The sequence below is a fragment of the Zonotrichia leucophrys genome, chromosome 3 (assembly GCF_028769735.1).
Source record: "Zonotrichia leucophrys gambelii isolate GWCS_2022_RI chromosome 3, RI_Zleu_2.0, whole genome shotgun sequence".
NCBI classification, from domain to species: domain Eukaryota; kingdom Metazoa; phylum Chordata; class Aves; order Passeriformes; family Passerellidae; genus Zonotrichia; species Zonotrichia leucophrys.
The window spans coordinates 56,455,489-56,472,609 of record NC_088172.1 but is presented as its reverse complement, the minus strand read 5'-3'; the positions used below and the strand labels follow the sequence as shown (position 1 = coordinate 56,472,609).

Sequence of the window (17,121 nt, the reverse complement as noted above, 5' to 3'; positions counted from 1 at the left end):
GGAAACAAAACCGAAAACAAGCAAAGCAACATCAACAACAACAAAACCAGCAAACACTAACAAACCCAGAGCCAGCAACGGAAATTTGTACCCCAGACAGCTAAATCAACACACTTCACCGAGAGCAGGAGATGGGAGATTTGTCAAAACAGATCTGCTGGAGGGTTGTGCTGTGTTTTGCACTATTTTCCTCTTTTTTGTTTAATTTGTTTTTTATTTTTCTTCAGAGAGAGAAGAAGGAAAACTATCAAAAAAAAAAAAAACCAACAAAAAACCCAAAAACAAAACCCGAAAAACAAAACCAAAAACCCTGATCATAACCAAATCTGTAAAAACAAAACAAAAACCACCAAACCACAAAAACCCATAGACCACACTCGAAAACTTCAGTGAATTCTCTCGGAAGTCCTTGTTGCCAGGGGAGCCGCCTGTGGCCGGTCCCCACGGGTGACAGGCTGGGCGGAAAGCATGCACGAACTCTCTGCTCTGCCTTCCGCAGCCAGGTTTGGAACGGGAAATTTCGGACGTGCCGCCGTGCGAAAGGAAAGACAGGAAAAGCCCGGGAAAAAAAAAAAGAAAAAGAAGGGAAAAAAGCCCCAAACCGATCTCATCGTCTCTTGGTAGCTGCGAACACTACAATGACAACCATGTCTTTTTTTTTTTTCCTTTTACATACATTTTAAGGAATCATTTACATTTGATTACCATCAGCGGCATTATTATTATCATTATCATTATTATTATTATTATTATTATTATCATCATCATTCTTTTTACAACAGGGACTTTTGTTTCCAGTTTAGTATAACAAGAAAACATGGCCCGGGGAGCCGGTGGAACATTACCTTTGCAAGGTCCTTACTACACTAATCCCGTGTTTCAGGGGCTCGGCGGGCGGGGGCAGCTCCGGCCGCAGCCCCTCTCCGTCCGGGGGAGCCCCGCCGAGTCACTTGAGGAGGTCCTTGGTGTCCCCCGAGATCCTGGCCATGTTGGAGGCGGTGAGGGCCGAGAGGTGGGGCGGGGGCGGCATCTGGCAGATGGTGCAGGGGCACGGCAAGCCCGCCCAGTGCTGGAAGCCGCTGCCGAGCTGCAGGGCGGGGGGTGTCGAGGGCGTCTTGAGCAGGGAGTGCGGGGGCCGGATGGTGCCGATGGCCGGCAGGGAGGCGGACAGGGAGGAGGAGGTGTTGGCGGAGGACAGGGCGCCGCCGAGGATGGGATGCACCTGGTGCACGGTGCCGGCGGCGTGGGGCGGGTGCCCGGCGGAGTGTCCCACCGTGCCGCAGTGAAAGGCCGAGTGGTGGCCCCCGTAGATTTCCCCAACTAGCCTCTTCATCTCCTCCAGGGAGCTGGTGAGCATCAGGATATAGTTTCTGGCTAGCAGGAGGGTGGCGATTTTGGAGAGTTTTCTCACAGAAGGTCCGTGAGCGTAGGGCATCACCTCCCGCAGCCCGTCCATAGCCAGGTTGAGGTCGTGCATCCTCTTTCGCTCCCGGCCATTGATCTTCAGCCGCAGCTGCTGCAGGTCCTGCTCCGAAAGCTGCTTCTTGATTTTGTACTTGCTGCCTTCCCCTCCGGCCTTGGAACCGTTCCTGGTGAGGCCTTCCCCAGACATCTTCTGCACCAGATCGTTCTGAGTGGAAGAGACCGAGTTGAGCCGGCTGTCTTGGTGGTGGTGATGGTGGTGGTGGTGGTGATGGTCTCTCAGGTACATCTCATCCATGTCTGGCGAGGAAGCTCTGCTGGAGACAGAGCTGGAGTCAGAATTCATTGTATTCAGGCTTCTGTGCAAGAAACTCTTCCCTGCTCTGGAGGTGGCGGACAAGACAACTCTCCTTCAAAAAGCAACAAAAACAAAACGAAAAGGAAATAAACGGACGGCAGGGTCTGCCAGCGAAGGGCTGGAAATGCTGGAGGATGAGGGAAAAAACCCCTCAGCCCTCTCTCTCTCTCCAATATCTCCCCTCTGTCTCTCTCTCTCTCTCCACCCGGTTACTCAGGCTGTTTACAGGATGGCTAGTTAGTGTATGCTTGGACTAACCTCAGCTTGAAAAAGAGGGGCTTTTATAGAGCTGCAGCAGAGAGCAGAGACAAAAGAAGCCCTCCTATGTATAATGGTCTAGTTAGGATGACGTGCCATTATTCAGGGCGGTGCGCTTTGACTGTCCCATTTAGCAAGGACCCCTATTCATATTCATTGTGGTGCCACCCGGGACACCTCAGCCACGGACCATCAGGAGTCAAGGAGACACAAAACCCCTCTGATTGACACCGCACACTCATCGCTCCGTGTGCGCGCCTTCTCCTCCCCCTGCCTGCTCATTTCCAATATAAAACCTCATCCCGTCTACAGTAGGGAGCCAGGGGGCTGCGAGGGGCTGCGTGCCTGCGCGGGGCCGGTCAGCAAGCCCCGGTGGCGGGCGACAGCGGGCAGAAGCCGCCCGGGGAAGCCCCTCCGCTGGGGCGGGAGGGCTTGGGGCACGTCGGTCGCCCCGTCCTGCAGCATGCCCGGCTCCTGCCGCGGCTCCACGCTTTGTTTGCCTTTCCCTCCCTCTTTGCCTGTCCCCCCCGGCCGGGGCGTGCGGTGCGGCACCGCCTGGCCCTCGCCTGGGAGGGCTGGCCGCAACTGCTCGTACCTGGGCAGCCGCTTTGTTCAAATGAGCGATGATGGCCCGGGCATCAGCCGCGGGAAGGTGCGGGCTGGGAAACCCGCCTCCCCCCGGGCCAGTGACTCCCTTTAAATAAACGGGGAAAGCCAGGGTGCAGCGCAGAGCGGTGTGCTTGGCGGCGGGAGGGGCGGCCCGCAGCCCCTGGGGCTCCGCTGGTCCCGGGCTCCGGCGGGGCGGCGCGGCGGGGCGGCCGGAGCCGCCGTCGGTGCGACCGAGCGGGCCGGGCCGGGCCGCAGGCAGGCGGGAAGGGAGCCTGCTAGGGGGGCAGCTATGCAAGCATCCCCAGCTTGGCAAACCCCCCCAGCTCTGCAAGCATCCCCGGCTCTGCAAACACCCCCAGCTCCGCAAACACCCCAGGCGTTCGCGCCAGTAAGTAGCTGGGTCCCGGGCAGCGGCCGCAGGTGGCGGCCGAGCGGGGAAGGGAGGAGGGTGTTCGGGGCCGAGCTGAGCTGGCGGGGCTCGGCCGGGCAAGGCGGGCGGGGCACTCGGGGCGGGTGTCGCCGCCTCAGCTCTCGGCCGAGCCCCGTGTCCGCCTCTGCCCCGGGTGCGGATTGAACCGGCGTGGCCGCCTGCGAGGTCTCTGGGGATGGGGAGGTGGGAATTCCCCTGCGGGGACGGCGGTGGGAGCAGCCCTGGTGCCCGGGAAGGGCGGGAGGTCCGCCCGATCCTGCCAGCCCCGGCGGTGCGTACGCGGTGAGCGCGGGGATTCAGACAGGACAGGACAGGACGGGAGCCACCCGCGCCACCCCTGGAACTCCCGGAGCTGGCCCTGGTGCCCCCTTCTCTCCGCGAAACTGACGGGCTGAGCGTCCGCTTCCCAAAAGGTGCTCAGGGGCCGGAAGAAGTCTTGGCAGGAATTCGTTCCTCCGTAGTGTCTATGCTCCGAGGAGGGCGAAGAGTCAGAAAAAGAGGGATATTTTCATCCGACTGAGTTTTAACTGTGGTTAATCTGCTGAGCAAAATTAAAGCCTTCTGATTCTAGCACTGTAAGTGAATCCTGCGGTAAAAAGAAAAGAAAAGAAAAGAAAAGAAAAGAAAAGAAAAGAAAAGAAAAGAAAAGAAAAGAAAAGAAAAGAAAAGAAAAGAAAAGAAAAGAAAAGAAAAGAAAAGAAAAGAAAAGAAAAGAAAAGAAAAAGAAAAAATATCCTTTAGGAGAATATATCATAAGTAACTGAACTCGACCTCGGCTCTATCACGCTTCCACCGTGAAAGCCATAAGCCGTCCGAGGCTTTTCCTCAGCGGACAGGTTTGCCGGCCACAAGGCCGGGAACTCGGCCGGGCTCGGTGTCCTCAGGGCCGTCCGATCCCGCAGAGCCGGCGCCGCCGGGCTCCGCACCCTGCAGAGCCGCTCTCCTGCCGGCTCCTGGGGCTGCCCGCTCCTCCCCGAGTCCTTTCCTCCCGCAGAGCTGGGCTGAAGCAAATGAACAAAAATTGGCACGGTGACGGCGACAGCGGCAGAAACCCGCGCAGGATCGGGGCAAAGCCCCGGCCCCGGTTTGGAGGCTGCTCCAGCGGCTGCAGCTGCCGCCCTTCGTCCCCGCGTCCGCCGCTCCGGAGCAGACGCGCACTGGTGTGGGAAAGTTCAAGTCCGACGGGGACAGAGAAGAGGAAGGCAAAAAGATGCCGTCGCGGAACAAGCAACAGGAGGGGTCCTGTCCTCACCTCGGTCAGGGCGAGCTGCTCCTGCGAGCCCCGCTCCCCTCCGGGCTTGGGGTTCCTCGGGATGCGACCGGGGGACGATGGCGGGCTAGGGAGCCGCCGGTGCACCGCGGGGCGGGAGGAGAGGGGCGGGAAGGAAAGGTGGACTTGTCACTCTAGGGAATATTACTAATAGTTTTCTCTCCCTTTCCCCGGGGATGTCGGTGCTTCCCAGCGCCCCTGTGTCGGCTGTGCGGGCCCGTCCCGCAGCATACCCTCACGGGACGGCGCGGCTGGACACGGCTCCGCTCGGGGTCGCCTCAGGGCAAAGGAAGGAGTCGGGAAAGATACGCAAGGTTAAATCCCGAGCTCAGGGAGCCTCGCCAGGAAAGTCGTTTCGGAAATCAGCAGCTCTTCTCCAGCACAATTGCTGGTCGTAACACTGCCTGCTGGTCGTAATCCAGCCTTCCTCGCTGCTTTCTTTTGCAGCTGGAAAGAAAAAGATAGATGAGTAAAGGGAAGAGGCACAGGAAGAGAGATAAAGGGAGGAAAACAAAAAGAAAGAGAAAGAGAAAGAAAGAAAGAAAGAAAGAAAGAAAGAAAGAAAGAAAGAAAGAAAGAAAGAAAGAAAGAAAGAAAGAAAGAAAGAAAGAAAGAAAGAAAGAAAGAAAGAAAGAAAGAAAGAAAGAAAGAAAGAAAGAAAGAAAGAAAGAAAGAAAGAAAGAAAGAAAGAAAGAAAGAAAGAAAGAAAGAAAGAAAGAAAGAAAAAAAAAAGAAAGAGAGAAAAAAAGAAAGGAAATAAAGGCACGGCAGAGCGGTGTGTGGAAATTGTCACTCTTGGGCGCAGCTCAGTGGGAGAAGACCCTCCCGGACACTTTCGGCTGAGCCGGCGGAGAGCGGCGGGGCCGTCCCGTCCCGTCCGGTCCCGTTCCCGGGCGGGGGTCGGCGCTGCCCGGGGCGCTCTCTGCGCTCGCCGCTGTCGCTGCGCGCCGGACAAATGCCCGCCATGCCCCGGCCATTCGCGACAGGGCTGCGGAGAAGTCGCGGTTCAATCAACAGCGAAACTGCCCCCGACGGCACAGCAACGAAATTAACCCCCAGGAGTCAGAAAACCAAATGTTTCACTATTCGGGGAGTCGGAGAGGGTGGGAAATACGGCTAGGTCGTAGCTATATCAAATTAACGTGCTCTATCCTACCTTTTAATTTCTATTTTCATAAAGGCGCAGAGATTTGGTGGGGAAGGGAGCGTGTTTTTTCTGGAAAGACAAACTGCTCGGGGAGACTCAGGGTAGCAGTGCAGGAGTGTCCCGTCCCGCCAGCGCCGGCACCGAGCCGGACCGTGCGGGACTCAGCCCGCTGCGTACCCGGCGGCGGCTCACGGGCAGGATCTTGGGTTTAGAGGCTATTCAGAACAGAGATTGAGCATTTTCAAACACTGGATTTTAGCTAATGGGTACACTTTAGGGCAGCGTCCGATTTTGAATTATCATGGAGTTTGGTATGGAAATTGGAGGTACTTTGCTCTTGCACAGTGTCCCTATGACAGAATATTAAATCTTGTCTCCCCTTGACTTTATTGATCTGGCCGGCAACATAGAATCTAATTAATTATACGAAAACTGCTTACACCAGTGTTATGTATTTTTCTTTTGGGTTTATTAGAAGCCTATTCGTTTTTATGGTTTCTTGCCATTAGTTTTTGCTCTCTCTGTTTGGTTTTAATTTATTTTTGACATTTGACAGCTGTGCTTTCAGTATAAAAGTAGTTACAACAGTTAGCACTACGAGTAGTTGAAGAAGCCAAGATCACTGCATTAAAAAAAAGCTCTCAGCTGGTTCTCTGTGAGAGAAGTGCTGCTACAAAGGGGTTGTGCTGCACCCCCTGAAATTTGGTTGTCTCTAAGCAGCGCACATTTTATTTTAGACAGGATGGGTGATTCCCTAACTGCTTGTTGCTTTTGCTCAGGATGTACTAATGGATTTCATTTAGATTGACAATATAATTCAGATTGATAGCATCTTGTCGTCTGACACTTTGACATCGCCAAAGTGAATAGGCTGAAAAACTGTTTTAGTTCTTGTGTTTATCACGAGTTTGCTTCCTGGTAGCAGGGCAATATGAGGGCAGTGACTGGGAAGGGAAAAGAAGGCTGTCTTGGCCGCTATAGTCAAATTCTGTAGACAGATAGACCCAGAGATAAAATTCTTCTGCCTAAATAGAGAAAAATTATTTTCTATTAATATAGTTTTAGATTCGTTGGCAACAAGGGGTCAGAACAAATTCTCCTCATTCTTTAATTATGAAACTGGAGCACTTACTGATATCTTCAAAGGACTCTGCAGAAGACAGCAGGATTAGGTCCATACCAGTCACTGCTCCTGGAAATAATTTAAACTTAAAGGAAATAACTGACAGACATTCCAGTGCAGTTATTTAAGGATGACATTTTATTTTCTGTATTTAAATATCTATTTGCAAAACTTCTGAAAAAAATATGGCATAAAACGTTAGTAATAAAATCTAAAAAGTCAAAGTCTAATTCATTAGAGACGTGCAAATTGTTAATCCTCTGATATATGGCATTTTCTACTAAAAGTATGAAATTAGTTTCCACAAATAATAAAAAACAATCAACAGTTTGCATGTAATTCCTTTTTTTTTTCCCTGTAGTGACTGCACCTGAAATCTGCATTCTACAAAGAGAAAAGATTATAGTAAATCAGTTTGAATGTTTCTTCTCCTATCAGACATGCCACAGTAATAGCCAACAATATCCAATATCTTTGGAATTCCAGAAAAAAAAAAAAAAAGGCAGAACAAACCTGTCAGTATTATTGATTTTGCATCCACTAAATAGTTCAATTTTGGCTGGTTGGTAAAACTTGTATTCTCTCCAAAACACAGCCACAGAGCTGAGAATGTGATACATGTTTCCCATATGTAGTGCTCAGACAGTGGTGCACACTTCAGGAATGTCGAATGGGCTAAACCTGACAGTCCTGGCAAAAAAAACTTGTCACATTGTTTAGAATCACATCTGGCTTGACACAGTGTTGAAGGATAATAATTCTGCTCAAAGGCCTGTATTTATTTTCACCTTTATGTTCTGGCCCTATATATTCACACCTAAAATATTAACATTCTCAAATGAGCAAGTTTTCTTTTTATTTCTGCTCTTCCATGTAATTTGCAGTAATTTCCATTCTTATTACTGCGAACTTTCTCCATCTCTTACGCTTGATACTGAAACTCACACAATGACTTTTAACAACTCTCTTCCTCCCTGCTTTAGATAGTTGATGATTACTATGTTATTCTTTAAGTCATACAGGATATTAAAATATCAGCTGTAAACAGGGTGGGAGATGGATACAAAGTACAGGAGAGCTGCCCTCATGCTCCCCCCCAAATCCTCTCCATCAGAAACCCCAGATGGGCTGAGGTTAAGAAAGCTTCTCAAATATTTACAGTTATCTCAGTGTGAAAGCATTGGTGTTCTAACCAATAAAAATTAAAATTTTTGTAATTTCAGAAACAAGTGTAATTCAATTTAGTTTTCATAGCTATAGTGAAAACAAATAAAGTCATAGAAATTGTTGAATAATTTTTCCACTACACATTCACAAGCTTGGAAGACTCACTAAAGAGAAAGAAAAAAAATCCTTGTCTCGTTTTGTATCTCAATTTTAAACAGTACATGTTTCCAGTGAATATTTACAGGTTGATAATAGGCTAGTACAAATTCTAGAAGACACAACAAAAATTATCTGCAGTCTATTCACAAACCTTTGCCATGTCTCAGTGTTTGGGGATGGGCGTATGGACTGCCTTCAGCACCCTTGAATAGAAGTCTATTGTGTGGGCTTGTTCCATTGGGATCAATGGGACAACATGTGCAGTGAGATGCTAATGAACACCAGAAACGGTGGTAAAATCTGGCCTGGCTAAGGCATAAGGCTGTTTTTATAAATCACTGCTGAGTACCTTGCTGTACTTCTTTCAGCTAAGCTGCTGAAACCTCAAATATTCAGGAAGACTTTACTATATAAGTTTTTGCATCATTTAAAACACATTTTCCCACCCTTACAACGTGAATAATTCTCCATTCCTATCTTGTTTAAAGTTGCAGATGAAAGCCGTCCCTTTTCAGTGACAATTGCGCTGTTAATGTAAATGTGATTCCAGAAATGGAGAATAAAATACACTGGAGGAAAATAACATCAAACACAAGTATAAAAGAGAAGAATGATGGTCAGAAAGCAGGCCCGCGGGAGAGGACAGTGTTGCTAGTGTGTAGCCTGATGGTCATTGCCCCGCTGCACCTGCAGAGCTCCCCATCAGAAATGTTCATGTCCCACATGAGGGGGTGACAGCCCCAGCCCGTCTCAGAGAAGCCCCCAGGCAGCAGTGCCACTGCAGGGACAGCTGTGCCTGGTGAGTGCTAAAAGCCAGGCACAGGGATGCAGTGCTGCAGGAGACGGGTGCTTGTCTTGGTCCTCCCTCCAGCCTGGGCTGGGACAGAGCATGTGTCATTTGAATGGAAAACCCACAAACCCGTGGGTATAACACTGGGAGCCTGTAATTCCTGGCAGCTTGGAGCAGGCTTAGAAGTGCTCAGACACAATAGTATTGAGGATCATAAAAGTCCCACCTCTGTCTCTTAAAAGAGAGAGGGGGGGAGAGAAGACAAGGTCCACCAAAACCATCTTTTCTCACCAGCTTATGGCAGAGGTTAATTATTAACTATTGAAACACTGACAAACTGTGGTTGTTTGTTTGCTTATTATGAGGCCTGTCAGGGCCAGAACCAAACCTTACTGAAGCTGACTGATGCCTCCTGGTTTCAATAGACTCAGAGGTCAGGCCCCTAAAATTCAAATCACCAGTGCTGTCCCTTGCAATAAAGAACCAATGAGCACTTTGAGGAAGCACTTAATTACTCCAATGAGATCATTTAGTTTTTAAACAAAAATGCTTTAATTGGGGGCAGACCCTTTCATATTTGTTTCCCAAGAAGGAAATTGATTAACAAAATGTTATTAATGAGATTTTAAGAGAGCTCATGCCAAACTCAGCTAAGGGAGTTCACATTTTCTTTCCAGCTTCCAGTGCTAAACAAAACTGTTTTCAGGGAAGGACCCATGGGTGGAATGCAGGTCATCTTCTCTAGTTTGTTAATACCACTTCTGTAATAATTTTGCCTGTTATTCTTTTGCACCCAAAGCAAGGGTGGGTGCCCAGTAGCAGCAATTTCATGAATCCAGATGTAGCCTGAAGCCATCATCTCTTTGTCAGGAAGACACTTCCTTGCAGATGTTCTTAGCTGGGTCCCTGAGAAAACACAGCCTTTCTATGGAACTCGGTGGTTTCAGACACTACCGGCAAATTTAATTTAGAGAAGAAATACATGGGACATGAGAGATTCCTTGGTGGAAGTTAGTGACCCTAGGACTCTGCCTGGATGTCAGAAATACTTCTGACTGGGAGCGTGGGATGGAACAGGACCTTGGGAGCTACAGCTTCTTCTCACCCACTTTGTACACAGCAAAACAAACAGCTGGCATTGCTTTTTCTTTTAGGTATTTTGTATACTCAGGGAAGCGGGAGTTCTAAGGTTCTTCCAGGCACAAAGAATATATTTCTGGAGTGGGATGACACACATAATCCAGTCTTGCTAACTGTAGTATGGCAAGAACAACTGACCCAAAAAATATTGATACCCTGAGATATGTAAAACCTTCACTATGAGGAATACCATGTAAATAGCATAGATAAATAGATAAATAGATAGATAGATAGATAGATAGATAAGACTATGCAACAAAAATCAGGACTATAAAGGGTAAAGAAGCAAGAAATAATATGTATTTTTAATTTTATAGCTCTGCATGACTGAGGATAACAGATGCAGTGGGAAGTAATTATTCTCATCACTTCTGAAAATAAAATTCAATTTAAAATTCCTATATATGTTTTGAGTTGTTTTCTCATCAGCTTTGATACTAAGATAGCCTCTTCTCCACAGCTGGCCAGTACCCATAATGGATAATCAGCATGTTGCAGCTCAAGATTTTGCAGATATCACTACCTTTTTCCTAAAGAGACCCAGTCTTGCATCGTTAGTGTTTGTGAGCTATTCAGAACTCCCTGAAGATTTGGGGAGCATGTACAGTCCTGATAACCTCCCTGGTTTTCAATATTTTAAGGATTCCCATCTATCTGAAGTCCTATAGAGTCCATTGTACACTGAAAAATTTAGTGACTTCCCAAAATCACTAGAATCCACATACTTAATTCCTTTGATCTGGGTATTCCTAGCACCCTTTCCCATGTATTTTTATTGAAATAAGACTTGGAGTTGCAAAAATAGCAAGCTAACAAAATATCAACTCAAACTTGGTGCATTTTACTAATGAGAAAAAAAGACCCACTGGATTTTTTACTGCCTTACTCTGACATTTATAAATTCATATTAAATATATTGACTTCAATTGCTATTCAGTCAGGACTCCATGCCTCTTAAGGATAAAAGTAAATGGAAATAACTAAGAGATCATCTTTGTTATTTTAGCAACATTTCCATTTTCTTCAGACTATTTAATATACTCTGAAATTTAATTTCTGGGATGAAAATTGTAAAACAAATGCATACTTATTGGAAATTAAAAAAAAAATCACTGAAAGGACATTCTTCAGGGTATAGAAAGTTTTTTTGTTTGTTTTCATGATTTTTTAATCTGGTTGTATATGATCCTGTCCCTCATAAGTCACAGCAAACAATATAGTATTCCACAGGAGCTTTTATCCTAGTGAGCAGAAAGTGAGCAGAAAGACCGAACAAAAGAATTAATTAATTAATTAATTGATGAATGTATTTAAATAAGGCTCCACCTGCTCTTCTTCAAAAATCTCTCACTATACTACAGAGAGGTTTGTTACATTGATTAATATCAAAGCCTTCCTCTTGATTTTTCAACAAGATGATTTGTACTTGGAGTGACTGCCAAAATTCAAGATATGCAACATAAATGCTGCTTTTGCTGATGTGTGCAATATCAGGAAATTGTGACCTAAAGGCAACAAGAAAGGGAGTCTGTTCAAAATTAAATAGGGAAAAGTAGATTTTCCCACTGCTTTTACAGAAATACCTAATGCGCTTGTTTCATCTTAAGGATTTGCCTGGCTAGCATGAACAGTTCACTAACCTGAAGAATTTTAACTTAATATGAACTAAGGCACTCTTTTAGCATTTTAAATTTTTTTGCCTTTTTATTCTCAGCCCAGCAATGCTCTCTTGTCTTACAACAACAGACAAGATGTATGGTAACAAACTGCACGGGACAGGACCCTGGTTTGCCTGCCAGACACCAGCAGAATTTGCCGAAAGTTTGCAGAAGGGCTGCTCTGAAACAGAGAACAGTGAAAGCCGCCCTGGTTTAGCTCCTTGCTGGGGTTGCAGCAGAGCCCCACCGGTGGCACCGACGAGGAGGCGCTGGTGGCTGAGGGGTGTTGGATTAAAAGGGGTGGGGGTGGGATTTGTGCGTCCCCCCCGTCCCAGACAAAGGTCCCTGTCCCCCGCAGGAAGGTGCTGAAATGCAAAGCAAGCTCCCAGCTCCTTTTCTCTCTCTTGGTGGCATTTGGAAGTGTAAAGCTTTGAATACCAATTGCTTGAACTGGACATATGTGAATCTCTTCTAATCCTACTAATCCCGTCCCCGAGTGCTTCTTTGTATGTGGAGGCAACACACATAGATCTAAGTGAAAGTGGCCGTAATCCTGGAAATGTGGAAAAATGTCCCAGTGTGGGAGTTGGGAGAGGGAAAAGCTCCCCAGCGGAGGGAACCCGCTGGAAGAGCTTTGTGTTTGTGGGGTGAGCGAGGGGCAGCAGTGGGGGCAGGGGAGACACGGAGGAGAGCTCTCACCTTCCCTGAGCCGTGAGGAGGAAAGCAAACCCACCCAGCGGGAAAGCTCCCTTTGCAAACAGCCATCGCACACTTGAGCAAACCCGCAGAACTGAGACAAAGTTTCCAAACGCTGGGAAATTCACCCACCGGCAGCTTTCAGCAGTGTGAGCTCAGCAGGCAAGGCACTAATGTGCTGACTTCATTATTTCCCGACCTCGCCCCGCTGAATGGCAGATTTGTGGGGGGAATGGTGCACTATCACTCCATCCTTCCCTGGCCACAAAAACAGGGACAGGAGCTGGGATCATGCACCCAGTCACCAGCCCAGTTCTGTCCTGGAGACAGGGGGGACCCTCTTAACCTGCGTGGATGAGAAGTGACAGACAGTAACAGGGCAGCAGAGATGAAGTCAGCTTGCAAGTGACAGGATTCATTCATTCTGCCTCTCTGGAAAGTGATTTTAGGCAACAAACCCTCCAACTTTACATAGGTGAAAGGATAGAGACAGCAGAAGCTTCTGTGTCTTTGATTCAACACTGAAACCTCAGCATCTGACCAGGTTGCTATTTAAAATTAACATCCACCTGGATACTAACAAACCCTATGGGTTTTCCAAATATACAAGTCATATAATTCAGCCACAAGAATTTCCCAAATGTCAGACAGCTAATTTACATTTTCTTGGCTAGTCATTGAATAAAACGTGTTTATACCCCACAGTAGATCGTGTACAAGGAAATTAATCTGGTTTTTGTATGCGCTTTCAAAATATTTTAAAATATGGAGCAATTGATAACATTATTTGCCAGGCAAATCTTTATTTTGCTCAATAAATCTCTAAATAAAACCATGTTAGGTAAGAAAATCTAAGGCTATATATTCTCTTGGAGTTGACTTTTTTATTACCTCACCAGACTTTGTGCTTTCATAAATAAGTGTCAACTGAAATTAACCTGCTGTTTAGAGATAGTATAAACCATCCCAAAACCAGCCTGGGGATTGCAAGTCCATTTTTTTTTTTTTTTGCACATGAACCTCCTGAATGTCGCAGGGACAGAAAATGAGGCTATCTTTAACTTTGCGTGGATAAAGCAATAAGATTGCCTCTTGGAAACATGTTAGGCCAAAACCCACAATGCACTAAAATCACTTCATTAGCAGGAAACAGCCCAGGGAAGAGTTTTGCCATGTGCATCAGAGAACACATAGGATAAATGAGAATATAACTTATCTAAGCCTAGCTCTCTGTTCATGACCCCACTGCTGGCCACAGAAACACTGGTCACATGGAGAATCAGTCTTGGCATTCCAGGGGCACTGCTGATGTTGCACCAACCAGCTCCTCAAACTCCAGCAGTGCTGCCCTGCCTGCAGGCTGGCAGGGAGAGAGAGCACAGCCCTTCTGGGCAGAGACAATCTACAGAGCCAGGGCACACCAGCACAGTTGTTTCCCACTTTAGGCTTCCCAGACAGGGAAGAGAAGGAAAACAATTTGTCTGTAGGGAAGCTAGGTTTGTTTGTATGAAAGAGCCCTGTGGCCCAAGGGTGCCTGTGATGTTGTCTCCCGCAGGACACCAAGCATTTTACCAGCAGAGCAAGGGTGCCATTTTTTCTGTCATGTGATGGATCCCAGACTGTCTCCAGGCCCTTAGCCAAGAGGCAGCAAGTGTCCCATGTCCATATTGCTGAGGTGCCCTCAAGAGGAAGCTGTGTGCAGGGACTCTTGGTGCTGGCTGGAGGCCGCAGCCATGCAGTAGCCAGATGGACATTTCATGGCATGGCTGGTGGAGCCTTCGGCCTTACTCGTGCTCCAGCACTTGTGGTGACATGAAGACCCCCAGCTGCTGTGGATGACATTGCCTCCCTCTCTGTTCCATTTTGAGCAGGATCCAGTGCTCTCCACAGCCTCAGCCTGTGCAGAGGGGTGGCAGTGGGGCCTGTAAGAAACCGGGCTCCTTGACACGAGAGCACAGGCAGTTCTCGGAGGATTGCAACCGGACAAAGTTTTTATGATGCTGTCTGTCTGTCCTCCCAGTCTTCATCTAGCCACTCTGCCCATCTAGATGAGATGTGCCCTGAAGGACAAGCACAGCTCCTATTGAAGGCCCATTTGTTGTGAGGTGATAGTTGGTAAAGCTGCAGGCGAGGTCGCAATCTGTATCATGCCAAGGGGACCTGGTGTTGTACAGGGCAGTGGAAATATGACACATGGGACACAACAGATCTCAGGACAAGACATCTTGAAAGACATCACACGTGCTTCTTCTGCAAGTGCTTCAAATGCTGGTTGGCAAGGGTCATGCCTGGGGTGGCCCATAAGGTAGGACAGTGCAGGTATGGCCAGACAGCCTCAGGCTGTCATGTAGCTGTGCAGGGGAGTGGGCTGTGCCAGTGGACTAATCCTCGTTTGCAACCAAAATCTGTAGCATAGGCACCGCAATATGCCACAGTGAAGAACATCAAGTCCAGATGCTGCTATCTGCTTGTCTACTGTCACCTTGGCACATCAATTTTTGGACACAGGCAGATTTTTCCCCCTAATTCTGCCATATATCAAGGGCATCATATCCAGGATACATCAGCTAGTATTCTCATTGTCATTCTCTTTGACGGACTCACACCAACAAGGGATCTGACCCTATTTCTATAATCTGCCCCAAATGCCAATGATTAAAGTCTGTTTCAATTTAAAGCAATGAAGCATTAATATATTTTAAAAGAATTTCATTTCAAATGATTGCAAACAAAATGAAAAGATGTGGCACCCTACAGGCCGCTGAAATCAATTGGGTGAATTTGGAACTTAGTATTTACTGTTGGGATCTACACAAATTCAAGAGCCAAAGGCAAGATTAGTTGGATTAGTGCTTCAGTGGTCCTTCATTATCCATTTCTCCCTCAGTGACATGGTTTGTGTCTTCAGTTAACTGTGCTTATTAAATGAGAATGATGAAGAATCGAAGTAAAAATACTTCAGTAGAAGGTGGATGATGAATCTTGTTAATCTTGTTTAGAATGTTATTGCATTTCATTAAATAGAAAATTTCATTAAGGTTTCCTACGTGTTCTTCTGGTGTTTAGTCTAAGAGCCTAACTCTGACATTGGAAAAGAGAAAAACAGAAATGTCTTACAATTTGGTTACTTACCACACTGAAGATAGGCAGAAAACAGAATCAGGTCCACCTGAACATGGGGTTTCTGAGCACAGACCACTCTTTCATTGCTCCAGTTTATACTCCTTTCAAGGCTGTGATGGCAACTGGAGAACCATTGGTGCGTTTGAGGATCCCAGTCTGTCTCCTGTGGGGACAGCAGAGGGGGAAGGAGCTCCTTATTGGTGTGAATTCAGACTTGGCTCTGCTGCAGACACTCTCAACAGCAGGCCAGTTTTAGTCTTGCACAAGGATATCCTGATGCCCTGAAGAATCAGGCTGCTGTTCTGGAAAGTGAACTTATTGATCAGTTGGGCCAATGTTGTGGAAAAGTCAGAGACATACAAGTAACTTGACCTGAAAAATTGTCTTTTTTTACTGCAGTACCAGCTGACATGAACTGTAAGGTTGGGTCCAGTCACAAAGTAAAAAGAGGGAAGGAGACTTGCATGTGGCACAGACAATGGAAGGGACATGAGCATAACATCTACTCAAGTCTTCCCTTAAGTCAGCAGCTGAATCTGAAATCATCCCAAATACTTACTCATCACATGGGTAGGAACTATTTCCCAGGGCACATTTCAGACAGCCTTTTAAATAGCCTGTTAAATCAAAATAAATATGACCACATTACTTTTTAATTTTTCACTGTTTCAAACCAGGTTTAATTAGGCACACTGCAACCTTGAAAAAATCTAAGAAACAGGGAAGTTATATTGATTCTTTATTGTCACTTTAATTGTCTATTCTGATGTGTTAAAACTGAAACAATCTTCCAGCTGCAATGTCTAATGAACTCCAAGATCAAACATGATCTTGCTAATTATGGAGTTAATGAGGACAAGTTCACAGGCAGAGTTAAGTTAGTAACTACATGTTTCAAAGCATCTTGAAGCTCAATAAGATCTTCATTTGGTGTTATAATGGTATACAGTTTGCATTTCTTCTTTCTGAACATGTTACAGAAGGGCACCCTATGTATGTTATATGCTGCTAATCATGTGCAAACGACACAAAGACAACTTCAATAAATTAGGAGACTGGCTGTTTATAAATCAACTCAACATCGAAATCTCATTTACATTTCTGCTATCCCATGTAATGTGTTTACACACAAATAATGACAACATTAGCATGGGAGGGGGACAAATTTAAATTCCACAGCATGTTTCTGAAGCCAAACCATCAAGAAAATGCAATCAACATTGTAAATGAGCATACAGGCATTTGGATTTTAAAAAAAGAAGCACTACTAAATCAGGCCTTTGAACCCAGATAGCAAAATGAACCTTACAGCTGTATCCATTTCAAGGGCATGCTTACACTGGGCACAAGTGGGATAGGATAGTGCTGTGTTTGAAGCAAACTATTCTTCTCATTCCTGCTAGGAAAGCTTGTATCTAAAAATTATTGTTTCTAGGACTGTTTGTAATGAGAGTTTATTCTCTATTTATGTCCTCCTTTCCCTGGTTTCTCTTTTAAAATAGTTGATAGCCTTGGAGTTATAGCTGTTCCTTCTGCCCTTGCACAGTAGACATTCCTGAAGTGTCTGTAAGGAACGTAATTGCAAAAAAAACCCACAGAGAACCAGGTTGCTCTACCTGTATTAGTTTGTCACAGTGGCAAGAGTTTGTCTGCAGCTAGCAAGCAACTATGCTGGATTAAGCAATCAATTCTGTGTGCATTAAGGAAGCCATGTCATATGGAAATAAAGATAATTTGACAACACACTGGGAATACTTTAGAGCTCACAGTT

At 46.4% G+C, this 17,121-nt stretch overlaps 1 protein-coding gene across 1 annotated transcript; it reads right to left on the bottom strand.

Moving 5' to 3' along the window:
- Nucleotides 1-929: 929 nt before the first annotated feature.
- OLIG3 (oligodendrocyte transcription factor 3) lies at nt 930-1,966 on the bottom strand. The gene has a single exon (XM_064706964.1). The coding sequence runs from the start codon at nt 1,766-1,768 to the stop codon at nt 947-949; it is 822 nt and encodes a 273-aa protein (XP_064563034.1). The 5' UTR covers nt 1,769-1,966; the 3' UTR covers nt 930-946.
- Between the last annotated feature and the right edge of the window lie 15,155 nt (nt 1,967-17,121).